A 17,805-nucleotide genomic window follows, 5' to 3' on the forward strand; every position below is an offset into this window, starting at 1 on the left:
GTTTAGGAATCGGTTCAATTCAAGTTGTAATACGTCGCCGCATCACGTCGTCTTCTTCTCTCTTTGTTGAGAGGTTGTTACAAAGCGGGGTCCACAGCTAGAGGCCGTTACTCGGTTATTAACTAGCTCGTGTGACGAGTTGTAAGTAGAGCAATCATTCTGGGAAACACGGTGAGAGAGAAAAGCGATAGAGAGAGAGATCGGATTCTACGGGGGTGAGAGATTTCTTTTGGGGTTTTTCCGGTGTGAGTAACGACGGTGATACGGCGAGCTTGTAAACACTGAGCTTAGTGAATTCCGAGGAGATCCTCGGCCAGACGTAGAGTCGCGGTTTAGCGCTCGAACTGGATAACATCTCGCTGTGTCAAATCTTTCTTTACTCCTGTTGATTCTCAATCTCGTAAACCGTATTGATTGATTGCTTGTTAGTGTTCGTTTGTTGATTGATTGATCGAACAAACAGGATCTCGTATTGACTCGATTCCACAACAAGTGGTATCAGAGCCAGGTTCTGGCTGGTTCAGGGAGGAATCGAATCTTGCTGAGAGGCGGTGACGAAGGAGATATCGTCACGATGGTGTCAGCTAAGATCCAGATAGAGAAGTTCAACGGAGTAATCGATTACAACATGTGGAAAGAAAGGTTGTTGGCTAACCTAGATCTTCTTGAACTTAGAGATGCCTTGATAAGTCAAGAAGAGGAGCTGAAGAAGTCAGAAAGCAAACCGGACGATGTGAAGCTCAAAGGCGTGGATGACGGAGCAGACTCGAAGGAGGCTGTCGACACTTCATTGGCAGAAAAACAGAGGAAGGTACGGAGCACCATTATCATGTACGTGACGGATCAGATCTTGAGAAAGATTATCAAAGAAAAGACGGCGGTTGGTATGTTAAAGATTTTGGATGCTCAGTATATGTCAACGTCGCTTCCAAACAGAATGTATCTGAAGCAGTGCTTGTACGGGTACCGCATGAATGAGTCTCTGACGATTGAGAACAACATTGATGAGTTCTTGAGGATTATAACTGATCTGAGTAACGTCATGGTGGAGATCTCAGATGAAGATCAGGCTATTCTGCTCTTGATGTCCTTACCAAAAAAGTTTGATCAGCTGAGGGATAACTTGAGATATAGCAAGACTACTGTGACGCTAGATGAAGTTATAACTTCCATTCATTCAAAGCAGCTGGAACTTGGTGCAAATGGAAATGGAAAAGGTAGCAAAACTCACGGTGAGGTGTTGTACTCAAACTCAAACAACAGAGGAAGATCAGGGACTCGGGTTTCAAATCAGAGTAAGTTCAAAGGCAAAGGGAGGTCAAAGTCTCGAGGAAAAGGGAGTCAACCTACATGTTGGACTTGCGGTTCTGAAGGGAATTTCAAGCGAAACTGTCCAAAGCGAAGCAACGGTAAAGGCAAGGAGACCGATAAAGAGTCTGGAGAGTCTTCTGCTGTCACAGGAATTCAGTTCATTGAATCCCTTACTGTTTCAGAAGTTAATGTAGCTGAGGTCTGTGACTACAGGGAGATATGATATTGGATACTGGGTGTTCGTTCCATATGACTCCGAGAAGAGACTGGTTTGTTGATCTTGAAGAAAAGGATGTTGGGTCTGTAAGGATGGCAAATGAGTCTACATCGTCTGTGAAGGGAATTGGTACTGTTCGTATCAAGACATCAGAAGGTGGTTTCGTGCTAATCAAGAATGTGAGGTACATTCCTCAGTTCTCGAGGAACCTTTTATCTCTTGGCGTATTCGAAAGTGAAGGGTGCTCGTTTTCTTCTGAGCAAGGAGTTCTGAAGGTTGCAAAAGGCTCCAGAACGGTGCTGAAAGCTAAGAGAGAGAGAAACTTGTATTTTCTTCAAGGGAAGAGCCATGTGGGTGAAGTGAACATGGTTACTGCGAAAGATGAAACAAGTTTGTGGCACAGTAGACTGGGACATGTGAGTCAGAAAAGTATTGATGTCTTAGTCAGAAAGGGGCATCTTGATAAGACTAAGGTGTCTACGCTGCAGTTCTGTGAGAGTTGTGTAGTGGGAAAGACTCACGTGTCAGTTTTGGTTCAGGCAAACACACTAGTGAGGGATGTCTGGATTATACTCATGCGGATCTTTGGGGTTCTCCAACAGTTCCTCAGTCGCTTGGGAAGTGTCACTATTTCTTGAGTCTGATTGATGATCATTCAAGAAAAGTGTGGGTTTATTTCTTGAAGATCAAAGATCAAGCTTTCGAAAGCTTTGTAGAGTGGAAGACTCTGGTTGAGAAGCAATCTGGTCTTAAAGTAAAGAAGCTGAGGACTGACAATGGACTTGAGTTTTGTAATAAAACCTTTGATGGTTTCTGTTCTGAAAACGGTATTGCTAGACACAAGACAATCCCATATACTCCACAACAGAATGGTGTTGTGGAGAGAATGAACAGAACTATCCTAAAGAGAGTAAGGAGTATGCTGGATGAGTCTGGGTTACCTAAGGTCTTCTGGGCAGAGGCGGCTAACACAGCAGTGTATCTGATAAATAGGACCCCATCTGCAGCTATTCAAAATGAGATACCTGAAGAAGTGTGGTCAAAAACGGTTCCGCGGTTTGATCATTTGAAGAAGTTTGGCTGTGTTTGCTATCACCACTTGGTTGAAGGAAAGCTACAGCCTAGAGCAAAGAAAGGCATCTTCATTGGGTATCCTACTGGAGTAAAGGGATACAAAGTGTGGTCTCTAGAAGATAGAAGAAGTATCATCAGCAGAAATGTAATCTTCAAAGAAGATGAAGTCTACAAGGATCTTAAGGGAAAGTCTCCTGATCTCATAGAGAACAACACGAAATTTCTTGATGTTGAACTCGGAATAACTAAAGAGGAGAGTTTAGGTCCAGGTGGAGAAGTCCAGGAGCTTGGTCAAGGAAGTGTTACTAACACCGATGTTACTACTATTGAGAGTAGTGAATCAGACCAAGAAGACTCAGGTGAAGAAGGATCAGGAGATGAGGAAGTCACTGGTAGCTATCATCTAGCTCGTGATCGAATTAGAAGAGAAATAAGACCACCTAAGAAGCTTGATGATTTTGTGTATCTTGCGTGTATGGTGTCTGAAGATGGAGACGCTATAGAGCCAAGTGACTATAAGTCTGCAATGAGAGATCCTCAGAGGAAGAAATGGATACTTGCGTCTGATGAAGAAATGGATTCATTATTGAAGAATCACACTTGGGATTTAGTGGAGAAGCCTAAAGGGAGAACTGTGATAGGATGCAAGTGGATCTATAAGAGGAAACCTGGTATTGAAGGCGTTGAGGATCCTAGGTATAAGGGCAGATTAGTAGCTAAGGGCTATGCGCAGAAGGAAGGTGTGGATTACAACGAAATCTTCTCACCTGTGGTGAAGCACGTATCAATTCGGTACTTGATGTCTATTGTGGTTCATGAGGACATGGAACTGGAACAGTTAGACGTGAAAACTGCTTTCCTCCATGGTGATCTTGAGGAGGAGATATATATGTCTCAACCTGAAGGATATGAAGTGAAAGGCAAGGAAGATTGGGTGTGCAGATTGAGAAAATCGTTGTATGGACTCAAGCAAAGTCCAAGGCAATGGAACAAGAAGTTTGATCAGTTCATGAAGGAGATTGAGTTCAAGAGGAGTTGCCATGATCAGTGTGTCTATATCAAGCGTGTGGGAAAGGTGTTTGTGTACTTGCTGCTTTATGTTGATGACATGTTACTGGCTAGCAAGGACATGAAGATCATTCAGGACATAAAAGATCAACTAAGTTCGAGGTTTGAGATGAAGGACTTAGGGGCTGCTAAGAAGATTCTTGGAATTGAGATCATCAGAGACAGATCCAAGGGAACTCTGCTATTGACTCAAGTGGGTTACATGGAGAAGGTGTTGAAGACATACTCGATGGAAAAGTCAAAGAGTGTCAACACACCTATGGGAGCTCATTTCAAACTGATATCAGCAGATCCTAAACGAGTTCATGTGGATGAGGAGTATATGAGGTCTGTACCATACTGCAATGATGTTGGAAGTCTAATGTATGGCATATGATAGGTACAAGACCGGATCTTGCTTACCCGGTGGGGTTGGTGAGTAGGTTCATGAGTGATCCTATCAGAGAACACTGGGATGCAGTAAAGTGGATCTTGAGATATGTCAATGGGACTCGGAGGATGAGTTTAAAGTTTGAAAAGTCTGATGAACTGAAGATCGTTGGTTTCTGCGACTCTGATTTTGGAGGAGATCTGGATAGAAGGAGATCCATATCAGGTTACTCGTTCTTGTCTGGTGGCTGTGCTATTAGTTGGAGGTCGAGTTTGCAGAAAGTAGTAGCTCTGTCTACTACAGAGTCAGAGTATATCTCATTAACCGAAGCATCGAAGGAAGCAGTGTGGTTAATGGGTCTCTGTGAAGAGTTTGGATATAAGCAGAAGAGCATTGAGATTTTCTGTGACTCTCAAAGTGCTAGAGCTCTGGCGAAGAACAATGTCCACCATGAGAGGACAAAGCACATGGCGAGGAAGCTAAGTTTTGTCAGAGAACTAGTGGAGAAAGGTGAAGTGCAAGTGTCAAAGGTGCATACGGATAAGAACCTTGCGGATATCTTCACGAAGGTGTTGCCAGTTAGTAAGTTCAAGCATCTCTTGAGCTTACTTGGCGCTTCTGTACACTGAAGTCAGAAGGAAACTCGAGGATGGGATTCATCTAATGCTCAGCGTGTAGTCTTGCAACCAAGGTGGAGTTTGTAGGATGTTGGTTGTGAAGACTCGAAGAAATCAGAACCGGTTTGGTTTGATGGGTGAATTGAGTTTGCGTTCCGGTTTAGGAATCGGTTCAATTCAAGTTGTAATACGTCGCCGTATCACGTCGTCTTCTTCTCTCTTTGTTGAGAGGTTGTTACAGAGCGGGGTCCACAGCTAGAGGCCGTTACTCGGTTATTATCTAGCTCGTGTGACGAGTTGTAAGTAGAGCAATCATTCTGGGAAACACGGTGAGAGAGAAAAGCGATAGAGAGAGATCGGATTCTACGGAGGTGAGAGATTTCTTTTGGGGCTTTTCCGGTGTGAGTAACGACGGTGATACGGCGAGCTTGTAAACACTGAGCTTAGTGAATTCCGAGGAGATCCTCGGCCAGACGTAGAGTCGCGGTTTAGCGCTCGAACTGGATAACATCTCGCTGTGTCAAATCTTTCTTTATTCCTGTTGATTCTCAATCTCGTAAACCGTATTGATTGATTGCTTGTTAGTGTTCGTGTGTTGATTGATTGATCGAACAAACAGGATCTCGTATTGACTCGATTCCACAACAATGCTGTTAGTTCATGTAATGCAAGCTATGTCATCTTGATCTTCTGTAGTCTAGCTTACGTTGAAGGTAAAAAATGCTCTCTTTCTCCCAGTGAATAGGTTTAACCTGATTTTGAAATGTTTATACAACATGTCTTTTCTCTATTGAATCTCTTGTGTATGAAAATGTAAGCCGTCTTGTGATATTTTATGGACTAAACTCATTTATGTCGGTGGTGAATGTTATTAATCATGGCTAGGTTGATGAAATAATGGTGGAAACGGTGAATGTATCTGCAAAGGAAATGGTTTTGCTTGAAAGATGTCAAGGTTTCTTATCAAGAGTAGCAGCTATGCAGGTAACGAAACTTGTTCATTACCTTCTTGATTATTCGGGTTTAGAGATTTAAAATATGTTGTCTACTCTATTCTGATATTGTTTTGGGGTAAACGCAAACAAACAGGTTACAGACTTTGGCATGAAGACGCACATAATACAACTAAGTCGGATACCAATCACAAGCAGCATGACTTCACAACAATTGTAGAAAAAAAAAAAAACTGATCCTCCTCAACAGAACAGATTTGTTCTTTTTGACTATTACAACAACAAACTTTTCTCACCAATAACAGATTTGCTAACACGGTGCTTTTTCCTTATCTTTTTCAAAACCAAGATTAAGGTAAGATGCGGAGGTTTTACGTCTTGTAGTAGTTCGACGTTTGTTTTGTAAAGTTTTTTCTAATGGTTCTTTGGCTTGTGTACATTTACAGATTTTGAGATTTAGTAATTGTATGAATCGATCACTGATTTTTTTTAGTTCTAGACTTGTAGCCGTTCTTTTTGTATGTTAAGATGTCTTGTCGTTTATTGTTTCCGTGCATCAACGCGTTGTTGTCTTGTTTCCCTAGTAATAGACACATACAATACTACTGCTTACAACTAAAAAGAATTCCCAAGTAGAGAATCATCATGAAACACACAACACACTACTTCTCTCTCCGTCATCTTACAGCTAAAATAATCCAATGTTTGTTTGAATCTTACATTACTTTTTCAATGGAACTTAGTGCTTTACAAAACCCTAACTACTCCTTTACCAAATGTGGGAACTTCCAGTAACTCTCTAGCTTTACTTCCTAAGTTGGAAGGAGGCTCTAGTTCAGAACCCTAGAGTCAAACAAACATACCAAAGCACCTACTTATGTAGTCAGAAAACATCATCTAACGCTAAAGGAGCTCCTGCAATCAAACACTTTTTGCCTCCAACTCCTTCAATTATTGCTTCCGTACTCTTTCTCCTTTTCCATCAAGAAACAGACACCGTGCAATAAAATAAACCTATGGAGACCTCATCAACCAAAACACCTAGAGTCATAAAATTTTCTAAAACTGGAAAAAGTTCGAAGAATTCTGATTCATTCTCTCGCTAGAACATCAATTACCCTAAATATAGATGCTCTGTTCTTGGAAACAGAGCACATAGACTTATCAAATAATCTTTCTTCTTTTCACTTCTTCTCTTTGCTATTTACACTTAATTAGTTATGTGGATGCACTGTATACGAAACCGAGCAGCACATAGTTGTAAGGATCTGGCCTTTTATTCAATCATTCTTGTAATTAGACAACGACACATATTCTCAAGCACGTAAAAAAGAAACCTAAAACATTTAGGTTTCTTCTTTACTGGTGAGTTTCATTTCAAACAACATCCTCAAAACCAAGTCTAGCACAGTCGGAAACAGCCTCGTTCTCTTCATTCTTAAGTTCAATTTCAAGCGCAAGCAACACTTGTCTCTGTTCCACAATCATTCTATCCAGTTCCCTCATGCGATCACCACGTGTTTCCATTTTCTTCTTCTTCACGCAAAGCTCTTCCAGCTTCTTCTTCAACCAATCCAACTCGAAACCCACCCCGACCAGATCCAAAAGCGTGTTCTCAGCATCTCTTAGTTCCTCCTCTGTGAGCTCCTGAGGAGCTAAGCAAGTTATGTTTATGAGTTCGAGGAGTGTGTTCATGTACGCATTCTTCACCAACTGGTTCTTTGGACGCAGGTTCAGTGCCGTTTCTGGATGTCTTTCGAAGATTCTTCTTACACACTCTACCTGAGAACAAGTTTGATGTATAAAGACACCAACCAAAGTGATCATTGTTAAGTGAAATTACCTCTGTGTAATATACTCGAAAGCCATTGATCTCAACTGTTCCATCACCGTTCCACATTGATACGATCTGAGTTTCTTGTGATACAGAGAAGAAGCTTTACTTGCAGATTAGGCAAATGGATGTTTATGTTTTGTGGATTATTTTCATGTAAATGAATATATATACTAAAGAGATGCATGTATCATAAATAAACTTTGAGCTTCTTGTAACTTAATAATACATTGTCGTAATTAATAACATACGAATATTAATTGCATCACACGTCAAGATACTTCTTTGGAAAATGACTCTATACTTTGTTCATGTGTTCAAAAATCTGGTAGGATGTAATTAACCCCTTTCAAATTCAATGCATAGGCTATATATATATATATATATTTTAGAAAAATCGTCTAGTTTTTTTTAGCAACAAACTGTATTTCATTAACAGATAAGATCTGCTTGGCCAAGAAATCGTCTAGCTTATAACCGATTTTAGAACACTTCAGACACCTAGAGACATTACTTTTCCACCAAGAAACTCAGTTAGTTACTCTTTAGAGAGGCTTCAAACTACAAACCACTTCGTTACCAAAAAAAAAACCCTAGCATTAGCAGAAACCTAAACCCAAGTACCTAAGAATTCAATTCATCAGAAAACATCGTCATCATCAGACAACAAGAGAGGAGCACTTGCAGCCAAAACCTCTGCCTTCTCAGTCTCCAGCTGAGCTTCGAGGTCTGAGCACTTCTGCTTCAAATCCTTTAACTTTTCCTCAGTATTTTGGATCTTAATCTTACCAGCTTTCTCTTTGGCCTTCTTTTCTTTTATTTCACCAAGTTTTTTCAAATTGATTAAACTTAGCCTCAATAGAAAGAATTTAAAATGATAACTTTTTTTATTAAAAGTAAAAATAAATTATTTAATTTATAATAAGATTATTAGTTTTAAATAATAAAGAGGATGTGAAAATATTAAAAATATTTAGAAAGTAACATGTGTCGTTTGTGATCTCTATTTTTTTCTTATTCAACATCAATTAATCCACGTCATCAAATTTAATTTTTCAACACCTGGGTTATAGTAATTCAACTATCTTTTATTCAACACTCATATTGTACATAGTCTTAGTCAATGAGAAAGAAGAGAGAGAATGGCATATTTGATATTTTTATCCTCATAACTGTTTGTAATTAGTTTTTTTATAAATAGATTGATTAATTTATTTTATTTTATATCAATTTTTAATTTTCATATTTTCTAAATAGAAACTTGTTTTATTCAATTTGGATAAAATATTTTCAATACATAATTCTACTACTTTTTAGTAAACTGGTTTAATTTTTATTACATGCAAAAATATAAAACAAGAAATTTTTTTTTTAAAAGTTATTTCTTTTAATTTAATTTTAATTTATTAATGCTGTTAATATGTAGATTTTCTTTTCAAAAAGTTAATATGTAGATATACAAGTATACAAAAATAAAGTATTAAATATTAAATAAAATTGTGGTATAGAGTGTTGAATTTTATTAAATAAAACTATTGTAGAGGTTAAAAATGAAGTGAATGTTGAATAATAAGGTGGAAGAAAAAGAACATGATGTGTATGGTTTTTTTTTCTTTTGTCAACATGATGTGTATGGTTATAATGAGAAATGAGAGTTTTGAATTCATAAAACCATTATAAAACCATTGTACATGGAAGCAGGGGATGAATTTTGGAGAAGTAGATACTCTGTTTCATATTTATTCTGTAAAAATGGAATATATGATACTCTGTTTCATATTTATTCTGTAAAGGCTAAAGAACTAAGCGGAAAGCTTCAACTGAAACTCTCAACCAGTGACTTCCATCAAACAATATCACAGAAATCAAATGATGCTTCAGTAGCCAAAGCTGCATCTTTCTGTTTCTTCAGATCAGATTCTAAATCCGACAAAGACAGCTTCCGCTTCTTGACTTTTTCGTCAAGTAATCTGATCCGTACCCTAATCTCCCGTTTTTTCTCCTTCTTCTGGAAAGCTTCGTCCAGTTTCTGACGCAACCAATGCAACTTAAAGCCTGCTTTTGTTAGATCCAAAACCGTGCGGTCTGCTTTGTTTACATCGTCCATTGTGAGCTCCTTAGGATTTTGGCACAGTGTCATGACTAGGTTGAGAAGAACACCCATATAAGCATTTCTGAGCTGTTGATTCTTTAAACTGAAATCAGATGCCATGTCTGGATGTTTTTCAAAGATTGTCATCACTTGGTTTACCTGAGAAACAAGCAATGTTTGAATCGTTTTTTATTTGTTTTATACTATTATTATTGATATTTATAATTTCTTGATTTATCACCTTCGAATCAAGAACCTGAAACCCGTTGACTTCAACAATTTCGTCAGCATCGTCCGATGACTTGGACCATTCTTCAGATGAAGATGAATAACTCTGTTCGTCATCGCTACTTTCACTACTCTCTGTGTTCTTCACCATTGATACGAAGAGAATCACTGAATTTTATAAAACTTGAAAAGTTTAGTCGAGAATTTAATTACTCTTTCAGATTTGCAGTCATACTGAAAGGAATAGAGACTATAGAGGATATATATATTTGGGGAGCTAAGAGATCGAGCTTAACAAAATGCCTGCATTTGTGACTTGATATTCTTGTAATAACAAAATTAATAAATGCTTAAATTAAACAAGAAATGTGATATAATGGTGTCCATCCAATTGAGTTACTTATTAGTTATTTGCCGTGTATTACTATGATGCATGCATGCCTCCAACGATATTTATAAACAGTATGAATTGAATCGTACCTCCTATTTTCAACATTGATATGGTGAGAATCAAATGCATGAAACATATACCATTTCGGTTTCCCATAAAAGGTTTTTTTCTTATTCCCCACAGTGTTCAGACACATAGCAATTACTTTGTAATCAAGTAATCAAGCTTAAACGATTTGTACACAAAAACCATGGTATGTAACGCAGCAGATGTCTGGCTTAAGTCACTGATGATGACTTCTTTGCCCGAACAACATAACAAAACCAAGATTTCAAACTTACAAGAACACCAAATAAAACCTCCAAATGCCTAAGAACTGGAGAACATTAAAGAACATCATCGAATGAGATAGGAGCCTTTGCAGCCGACATCTCTATTTTTTCCTTCTCCAGCTGAACTTCCAGGTCTGAGCACTTCTGCTTCAAATCCTTCAACTCTTCCTCAATTTCTTGCAGTCGAGTCTCACCAGCCTCCTCTTTCTCCTTCTTCTCGGCCATCTCATCAAGTTTCTTCTCCAACCAGTCCAATTTGAATCCAGCGTTAGTCATGGATGCCAGTGCGGCATCTGCCTCGGCCAGATCAGTCTTGGATAACTCGTGAGGCGACTGACGCAGAGTCTCAATCAGACTAAGTAGCAAACTCATGTAACCAGTCCTAAGATTTGAGTTCTTTGCACCAAAATATGCAATCTCTGGGTGTCTTTCTAACAAACGGCTCACAAGTTCCATCTGAGGATGAAAAAGAAAAACATCAAATAGAATCCATATTCAGGAGCAACACAAAGGGCACCAATTTTGGAAAAATGTTAAAAACTATTTTACTCGAAGGAGATTTTTGTGAAATGTTGGCCCCTAAAACGATTTATACATATTAAGAGAGCAGTTTCAGGAGACAACACAAAAGGAACCATACCATAGAACACATAACATATTTAGATAGCAGTTTTAGGAGACAAACACAAAAGGAACCATACCATAGAACACATAACATATTCTTAGATAGCAGTTTTAGGAGACAAACAAACACAATAAAGGCAAGGCACCGGACTAATGGAATACATAACATATTCTTAGATTTCTAACCTGTGAAGGAAGAAGTTGAAAGCCATTAACATCCATGGTTTCTATTATTGTTGAAGTTTCCTCTGCTATATCTGACTTGCCAATAGCTGCAATGACCTCAATCTCAGCAACAATCTTGAGTTCTCCGTTAACCAAATATCCACTCTCTTTGGCGTGGATCTCATTAAGGGGAAACATGGATACACTGCCCCAACGGGGAGACTCCTTAACAAACCACTTTTGCTCATCTGTAAAATACACAAATCAGAAGTCACATAATCATTCCAGTGACATTAAGTAAAGCATGTAGTTGTGATTTTGGATCTCGGGGATTACGGCCTAGTATTAAATAAATAAAAATAAAGAATAGAGCATTGCAAGAAATACTCTCATGTGCAATGAAAAACAATGCTCAGCACTTGGCACAAAGCTTCATAACTAATTTAAAACCACCCTAACGCAAAAAAAAACACTCTTGATAAACACATAACACTACTGTCTGACATTTTATTTACAGTCAAATAATAGTTTGTGTCCTTATTATTCATATAATGTCCTACATACAGCTAAAATTATAAAATTGTACGCCCTAAGCGACCTGTTTGCTTGCCTATGCTCTGGACCCAGCATGCTAGTACCAAGACAACCCTACATAAACATAAGAAGAGATCCTCTCTATATGTGATTATGTACTGTCAATGAAAACAATTTAGATAAGTAACTCTTGCAAAAGCGAGCAGTGGTGAAGAAATAATCACCATTTTTCCTGGAACGTTTTATGGTGTTTTGATTTAATATACTTAGGGAAAATCGGACGTTTCTTCTCCATCCACAAGGCAGTGAATCATGATCGGCGACTTCAAGAAATAGAAACAAGTAGTCAACGTTGTTTCCCTTGGGATATGCACAAAGACGCCTGCAGCAAACAAGTCTTACTGTGTGGAGATATCACCTGAATCTCTATGGACAAAAGCACTTGAAAGCCTTACCAGTTGCAACGAGCGACCACGAATGGATCAGAACAAAGTTTCTCACATTGCAAGGATGAAAAGTTCTTGATCGTCCAAGTGATCTTCTTTCTTGAATGCTCCCCCATGTTTGTTCTGCAATCTAACTAGCAGAACATAAGTGTAAGAAAAACCCTTAAGACTCTAGAGTAACACGCAGCCAACAGGTTTGAATCTTAGGGTTTACGTACACTCTTGGTTAGTTCTGGGCAAGATTATCCTAAACCCAAAAACTAAACCGAAACCGAACCGAAAAAAATAGAGACCAAAACTGGACCAAAAATTACAAAAATCCAAACGGTTCCTATATTTCTAAATTCAAAAAACTGAAACCAAACCCGAACTGAAAACCAAACGGATACCCGAATATTTTGAATATATTAAAAATATTAATTATTTTTAATTTTAATATATACAAAATGTAATTTATAAATCAAAAAATTCTTAAGAAACTCGAACTACCAGAATTACCCGAATATTTTTCGGTTTTTGGGTTTAACTCGGATTTTCGGAATTTTCCAGTTTTTTGGTTTTAAACCTGAACCAAACCCAAATTATTTATAATTCGGTTCCTCTTTGGATTTTTATAGAAAAATAAAAATCCGAACCCGACATTATCCGAACTGAACCGATCTGAAAATGTCCGGTTCCTAAACGATTCCTAAACATTCCAATCCGAATTATCCGAAAACCAAGTAAACCGAATCGATCTGAACCGAAAATCCGAATGCCCAGCACTACTCTCCGTGCATGTGCCTCTCCGGATTAATTTAAGATATTTAAAATGTTGAATTTGTTCTAAAATAGCGGAAACTAATATTTGTAAAATATCTACTCTATTAAAATAGAGTCCTATTTAAACATACCGTGGCATATTTTTTTTTGGACTCATTGAAAATGTTATCACTTGAATATATATACACGCTAATTTACCTATTATGTTGTGACCTATCCATTAAAATAAACATGTTGGGCTAAGAATTGCTCGTGCTCTTAAATACCAATAAATACATTTTGTTTTTCGATTTATTTTCGGAACTAAACTTTCCGATTTTGATCGGAGTTTGATTGTCTTTTGTTTATTTTATGTTTCGTCTTTTTTTTTTTTTTTTTTTTTTTTTTAGTTGGTCCTCTCTTTTCATAAGTTGACTTGATTTCTTCTTTCCTCCCAGATTAATATCTTTGTTATTTTCATGGTGAAATATTTCCATAATTGCCTTTTGTATAGGCTTTTTTTTTTTTTTGCAACTGTTTTGTATAGGCTTTTGAAGCAAAGCTTTTCGTGAGGAGACGATTAAGTTGGGGTTGATCTTAGAAAAAATGATGAACCAGAATATCTAAAGTCAAATCAATTGGAGTTGAAGAAAAAAGGTCAATCCGTGGTGTTTCCCACATTCAGATACTGTTTTCGTATGCCAACAAAAAACAGTTCAAAAAGCCAACCTTTTGTTTTAATATATCTAAAAATCATTGTGCATGGTAGGCTGGTAGCAACTTATTTTTAGTTTTAAAATTTGCAGATTTTCAATGGTGACCAGCAAAAAAAAAATTAAGTAACTAAGACAAAAACAAATAACTTTTTAGAAATAAAAAGGACACCATGTACAATAGATATGATAAACCAACCCAATTCTATTATAAAATAAATAATTTATCCAAATAATATATAGCACATAATATAACCCACAAAGGAGAAAACTCTTTAGTATAATGAATTAAATGATAAAAACAAAAATATATTTCTACATTCTAAATTTCAGTGACAAAATACAATGTTTATGTAAAATAAAATCCATTACATAAAAACATAATTAAAAACATAAAATTTTAAGAAAATGACAACAGTAAACTTAAAAATAAAATTTTAAATAAATAAAATTTATAACACCATTAGAATGAAACATGACTCATAAAATAAAACCAGAAAAATTTATTTTAAATATAGATACCTAAATCAGAATCTAGATCAGAAATTTATGAGGTTATTAATATTGTTATTTAAAGCAAATCAAAACAAAATTTATAAATAATCAAACGGTTCCCTTCGAAGCGACCGCGTCTCGCTCCTGTCCAGAACGAAGAGAAGATCACAAATGACCGGTATTTCTCGAATCAAAAATTACAATCAAACCGCAACCAAATTGAAAACAAAAAAATATAATTTGGAAAAAAACCGAAAATTCAATATCTATTATCAAAACATATTAGTGACCAAACAGAAATTTTAATAAATTTATCAATAAAAAACGATTTCGCGCTTTTTAAAGCGCGGGTACTATTCTATCAATAAAATTCTAGATTTTCTTTTATCGAAAGTTTTATATAGGATTTGGTATAATAAAATGTTGTTTTAACGGTTTAAGTTTTATAAACATTCTCACAACGATAATCTAAAAAAATATCATAAGGTTATACTGAAAATATACCTTAACGTAATTGCAACCAAAGCAGAGTACTCTGTTTTTTTTCATTAATCCTATACCATATTCAGTTTCGACCAGTTAGCAACTGATCAAAGGAGAGAGGAGCTCTAGTGCAGACAGCATTCCTTTTCTATCTCAAACTTGTGCTTAGCTGTGCCTCCATTTCTTGCACTCGTGCCTCGCTAGCCCTCTCTTTCTCCTTCCTTGCCTTTAGTTGGTCCAGCTTATTCTCCAACCAATCAACATTAAATCCAACATCTTTCAAGAATGTTAAGGTTATGTCCGCTTCCACAAGGTGTTCCCTTGAGAGCCCCTGAAGTGGATGTCTCTCTTTCTATATGAATGTTGGAATATTTATATATATTCTAATTGATATCATTTGACTTCATAGGCTTTCAAATAATACCTTGAAACAAGTTGAAAAGATTTGTTTATACATCAACGAGATATGAGATAGGGACTTAGGAATTTGATCGTCATTTTAACAAGACAAAAAGTCAAAAAGCAAAGAAGAGAATAGTTTAAAAATTAAACACAAACGAAAGCAGAACATTCATAAGCACAAATTTAAGAACAAAGACCAACAGCTTCATGCTACGCAACTGTACATGGAAGTGTGCATATCTTGACTAAGTTCTGAGTACTTGTAGCTTCTCAGTAACAAAATTAACTAATTATGATCAGAAATTGAACCGCACTTAAGTGAAGGCAAAAACGATTAATGGCTAGAGAACTAAAGACAGAAACATACGATGTGTTGCAGCAGTACTTTACCAAGAATTAGGAAAACAAAAGTCAGTACTCTACGAATCATGAAGAACATATGTTGACAATGACATGCACAGAAAAATCTTTAACATTGAAATAACAAAAAATGGAGGTGCATGAAGAAGAGAAACTTAGTTGAGAATAAAACCAGCAGAGTTGCATTCAGAAGAAAAAATATAAAACAGAGAATGTGACTGCAAAAGAAGTTCTCACTTATTAAGAACAGAGGTTCTGGTGTCTGAAACTACAACATAACACCAGATGACTAAGATCTCAAGTTATCAAACAACATCATCGAAGGAGAGAGAAGTTCTGGTGGATGTCAACTCTTTCTTCTGCTCCTCAGCAAGAGCATCAAGCTCTTCAAACTCTCGCTTCAGTTTCTGTGACTTTCCCTCAGTTTCCTGGAGCATGGCCAAAACTGAAAGCTGCTTTATCTTTTTTCCTTTAACATTCTCCAGATTCTTCTCCAGCCAATCAACTTTAAATCCCGCATCTTTCAGATGTTTCAGTGCAATGTCTGCTTCAATAAGATCTTCATCGGATAGTTGGTGAAGTGATTGGCACAACGTCTCTATCAAGCCGAGAAGGTAACTCATGCATGCGTTCCTCACATGTTGGTTCTTTGCACGAAAATCAACTGCAATGTCGGGGTGTTTTTCAAATATACGCCTCACAGATACTACCTGCAAGTGGAGACAAACATGAAAACAATGGACATGAGTCTTCTAGTAAAGAAGACACACCAATAATAAAGAGAAAAAAACAAAAAATAGCATTAAATCAAGTTTTTTGTCACAAAAATAGCACCAAATCAAGTTTTTGTCACAAAATAGCATCACAAGAAAGAAAATGACCAAAAGAAGTTTTATTGAAGGGTAAATATGCATTTATAACCCTTAGGTTAATTAATCTAAGACTTAGGATTTAGAGTTAAAGGTTGGAATTTTAGGAATGTATTCAAATTTTTAAAAATAAAAAATAAAAATAAAAATTTTCAAAACAAAAAAAATTCTATTTTGGTCATTTTATTTTTTGAGTGTTCTTTTTATGAAAAAAAATAAAAACTGCTATTTTAGAGATTTGCCCAATAATAAATGTCTTACTTGTGAAGGAAAAACATGAAAACCATTGACATTAAAGCTTTCCATTATTGATGAACCTTCCTTCAGCAAAACACCAACATTTTCTTCTGACTTCTCAGTTTCCACTGGTATATCTTGAAAAATATCAAACTCCACAACAATCTTCACTTCATCGTTTACAACGAAGCTACTATCTTTGTCAAGAACTTTTGGAAGCAAGACCACCGATGTACAAGCCATGTCAATTGTCATTGGATAAAACCATTGCATTCCTTCTGTAAAATTCTACCCGAATGTTTAATAAACATTAATAAAGTATTTACTGAAAAATAAAACAGATAAAAAACCCCACTGAACTAATAGAATTAATCTAACATGCATTAAAAAGATATTTGATACGAATATATGATACTGGCAATGACAAATTGATCTCGAAAGAGAATCCTCTAGTGATTGAGGTTTAGAGCATCTCTAAGGATTCACTTTATTTTCTACTCTAAAATAGAGTGACTCTATAATAGAAATGAAGTTTGCTCTAATGGTACTCTATTTTAGAGTAAAAAATAGAATGATGAACAAAAAAAAAAACAATTTACTCTATATTTGGAATAAACCTATTTTTCACTCTATTATAGAGTGAGAAATAGAGTACCATTGGAGTATTTTTTACTCTAAACTCTATTTTAGAGTGAAAAATAGAATGGGGTTGGAGATGCTCTTAGTAAGAATTACCTTTAAAGGGAAGCTCTTCCGAAAGTTGATTCACTATAGTCAGGCAATATTTGAGATATATTTTTAGTTCTGTGGGCAAAAGTGGACGGTAGAAAAGAGTCACAGACAAGTACTCATGTTCGAGTTCCTTGCGAGCAGCTCCAAGGCAACAACTGCCCATAAACAAAAAAATAAATGAATCATTACAATATAAATGGACAAAAGAGTGGGGTTAAGGCTTAAGTGTTACGTTAACCAGGCGTAGCCAGTAGTCCCTATCTCATAGGGAAGAGAATGACGAGTTTCAGATTTCAAAGAGGAAAAATTATTTATCACCCAAGTAAACTTCGTCCCACCTAGCTTGGCCATCGATCTGAAGACATTCCTCCCAACAAAACAACAAGAGAATTATGAGAATAAATCCTTACAACATAACTAAAGACAGACAATCTAACAAAACCTATAGAATATTGTAGTTTGACTAAGATATAACTGTAGAATCAAAACCATTACAACCACGTTCAAAACCCTAACC

At 36.5% G+C, this 17,805-nt stretch overlaps 4 protein-coding genes across 6 annotated transcripts; all 4 read right to left on the reverse strand.

Annotated features, from left to right (window-relative positions):
• Positions 1 to 6,987: 6,987 nt before the first annotated feature.
• On the reverse strand, positions 6,988 to 7,510 carry LOC108855250 (MATH domain and coiled-coil domain-containing protein At2g42465-like). The gene is made up of 2 exons (XM_018629021.1): positions 7,454 to 7,510; positions 6,988 to 7,392 (listed from the first exon to the last, which is right to left on the reverse strand). Exons 1-2 carry the CDS (start codon positions 7,508 to 7,510, stop codon positions 6,988 to 6,990), a joined length of 462 nt encoding a protein of 153 aa, XP_018484523.1.
• A 1,780-nt stretch (positions 7,511 to 9,290) lies between these two features.
• On the reverse strand, positions 9,291 to 9,915 carry LOC108855248 (MATH domain and coiled-coil domain-containing protein At3g58280-like). The gene is made up of 2 exons (XM_018629019.1): positions 9,778 to 9,915; positions 9,291 to 9,695 (listed from the first exon to the last, which is right to left on the reverse strand). The coding sequence occupies exons 1-2, from the start codon at positions 9,913 to 9,915 to the stop codon at positions 9,291 to 9,293; spliced, it is 543 nt and encodes a 180-aa protein (XP_018484521.1).
• Positions 9,916 to 10,333: 418 nt separating this feature from the next.
• Positions 10,334 to 12,530, reverse strand: LOC108855244 (MATH domain and coiled-coil domain-containing protein At3g58360-like). 3 transcript variants are annotated; one of them, XM_057007293.1, is made up of 5 exons: positions 12,475 to 12,530; positions 12,266 to 12,386; positions 12,035 to 12,192; positions 11,298 to 11,524; positions 10,334 to 10,943 (listed from the first exon to the last, which is right to left on the reverse strand). In XM_057007293.1, exons 2-5 carry the CDS (start codon positions 12,370 to 12,372, stop codon positions 10,542 to 10,544), a joined length of 894 nt encoding a protein of 297 aa, XP_056863273.1. In that variant the 5' UTR covers positions 12,373 to 12,386; positions 12,475 to 12,530; the 3' UTR covers positions 10,334 to 10,541. The 3 variants fall into 3 exon arrangements, with proteins under 3 accessions (XP_056863273.1, XP_056863272.1, XP_018484516.1); XM_057007292.1 differs by having other exon boundaries at positions 12,266 to 12,390; positions 12,475 to 12,516; XM_018629014.2 differs by lacking the exon at positions 12,475 to 12,530 and having other exon boundaries at positions 12,266 to 12,466.
• Positions 12,531 to 15,755: 3,225 nt separating this feature from the next.
• On the reverse strand, positions 15,756 to 16,799 carry LOC108851240 (MATH domain and coiled-coil domain-containing protein At3g58410-like). Its single transcript, XM_018624645.2, has 2 exons — positions 16,581 to 16,799; positions 15,756 to 16,160 (listed from the first exon to the last, which is right to left on the reverse strand). The coding sequence occupies exons 1-2, from the start codon at positions 16,797 to 16,799 to the stop codon at positions 15,756 to 15,758; spliced, it is 624 nt and encodes a 207-aa protein (XP_018480147.2).
• Positions 16,800 to 17,805: the final 1,006 nt, after the last annotated feature.

Source organism: Raphanus sativus, chromosome 4 (assembly GCF_000801105.2).
Source record: "Raphanus sativus cultivar WK10039 chromosome 4, ASM80110v3, whole genome shotgun sequence".
NCBI lineage: Eukaryota > Viridiplantae > Streptophyta > Magnoliopsida > Brassicales > Brassicaceae > Raphanus > Raphanus sativus.

What these genes read in the sequence shown, in the direction of transcription:
- LOC108855250 (XM_018629021.1), bottom strand. Translation starts at nt 7,510, where the DNA reads ATGTGGAACGGTGATGGAACAGTTGAGATCAATGGCTTTCGAGTATAT. An exon ending in TTCGAGTATATTACACAGAG is followed by an intron (nt 7,393 to 7,453) that starts GTAATTTCACTT and finishes ACTTGTTCTCAG; the next exon opens with GTAGAGTGTGTAAGAAGAAT.
- LOC108855248 (XM_018629019.1), bottom strand. Translation starts at nt 9,915, where the DNA reads ATGGTGAAGAACACAGAGAGTAGTGAAAGTAGCGATGACGAACAGAGT. An exon ending in TTCAGGTTCTTGATTCGAAG is followed by an intron (nt 9,696 to 9,777) that starts GTGATAAATCAA and finishes CTTGTTTCTCAG; the next exon opens with GTAAACCAAGTGATGACAAT.
- LOC108855244 (XM_057007293.1), bottom strand. Translation starts at nt 12,372, where the DNA reads ATGGGGGAGCATTCAAGAAAGAAGATCACTTGGACGATCAAGAACTTT. An exon ending in AAAACGTTCCAGGAAAAATG is followed by an intron (nt 11,525 to 12,034) that starts GTGATTATTTCT and finishes TGTATTTTACAG; the next exon opens with ATGAGCAAAAGTGGTTTGTT. An exon ending in TTCAACTTCTTCCTTCACAG is followed by an intron (nt 10,944 to 11,297) that starts GTTAGAAATCTA and finishes TTTCATCCTCAG; the next exon opens with ATGGAACTTGTGAGCCGTTT.
- LOC108851240 (XM_018624645.2), bottom strand. Translation starts at nt 16,799, where the DNA reads ATGGCTTGTACATCGGTGGTCTTGCTTCCAAAAGTTCTTGACAAAGAT. An exon ending in TTCATGTTTTTCCTTCACAA is followed by an intron (nt 16,161 to 16,580) that starts GTAAGACATTTA and finishes CTCCACTTGCAG; the next exon opens with GTAGTATCTGTGAGGCGTAT.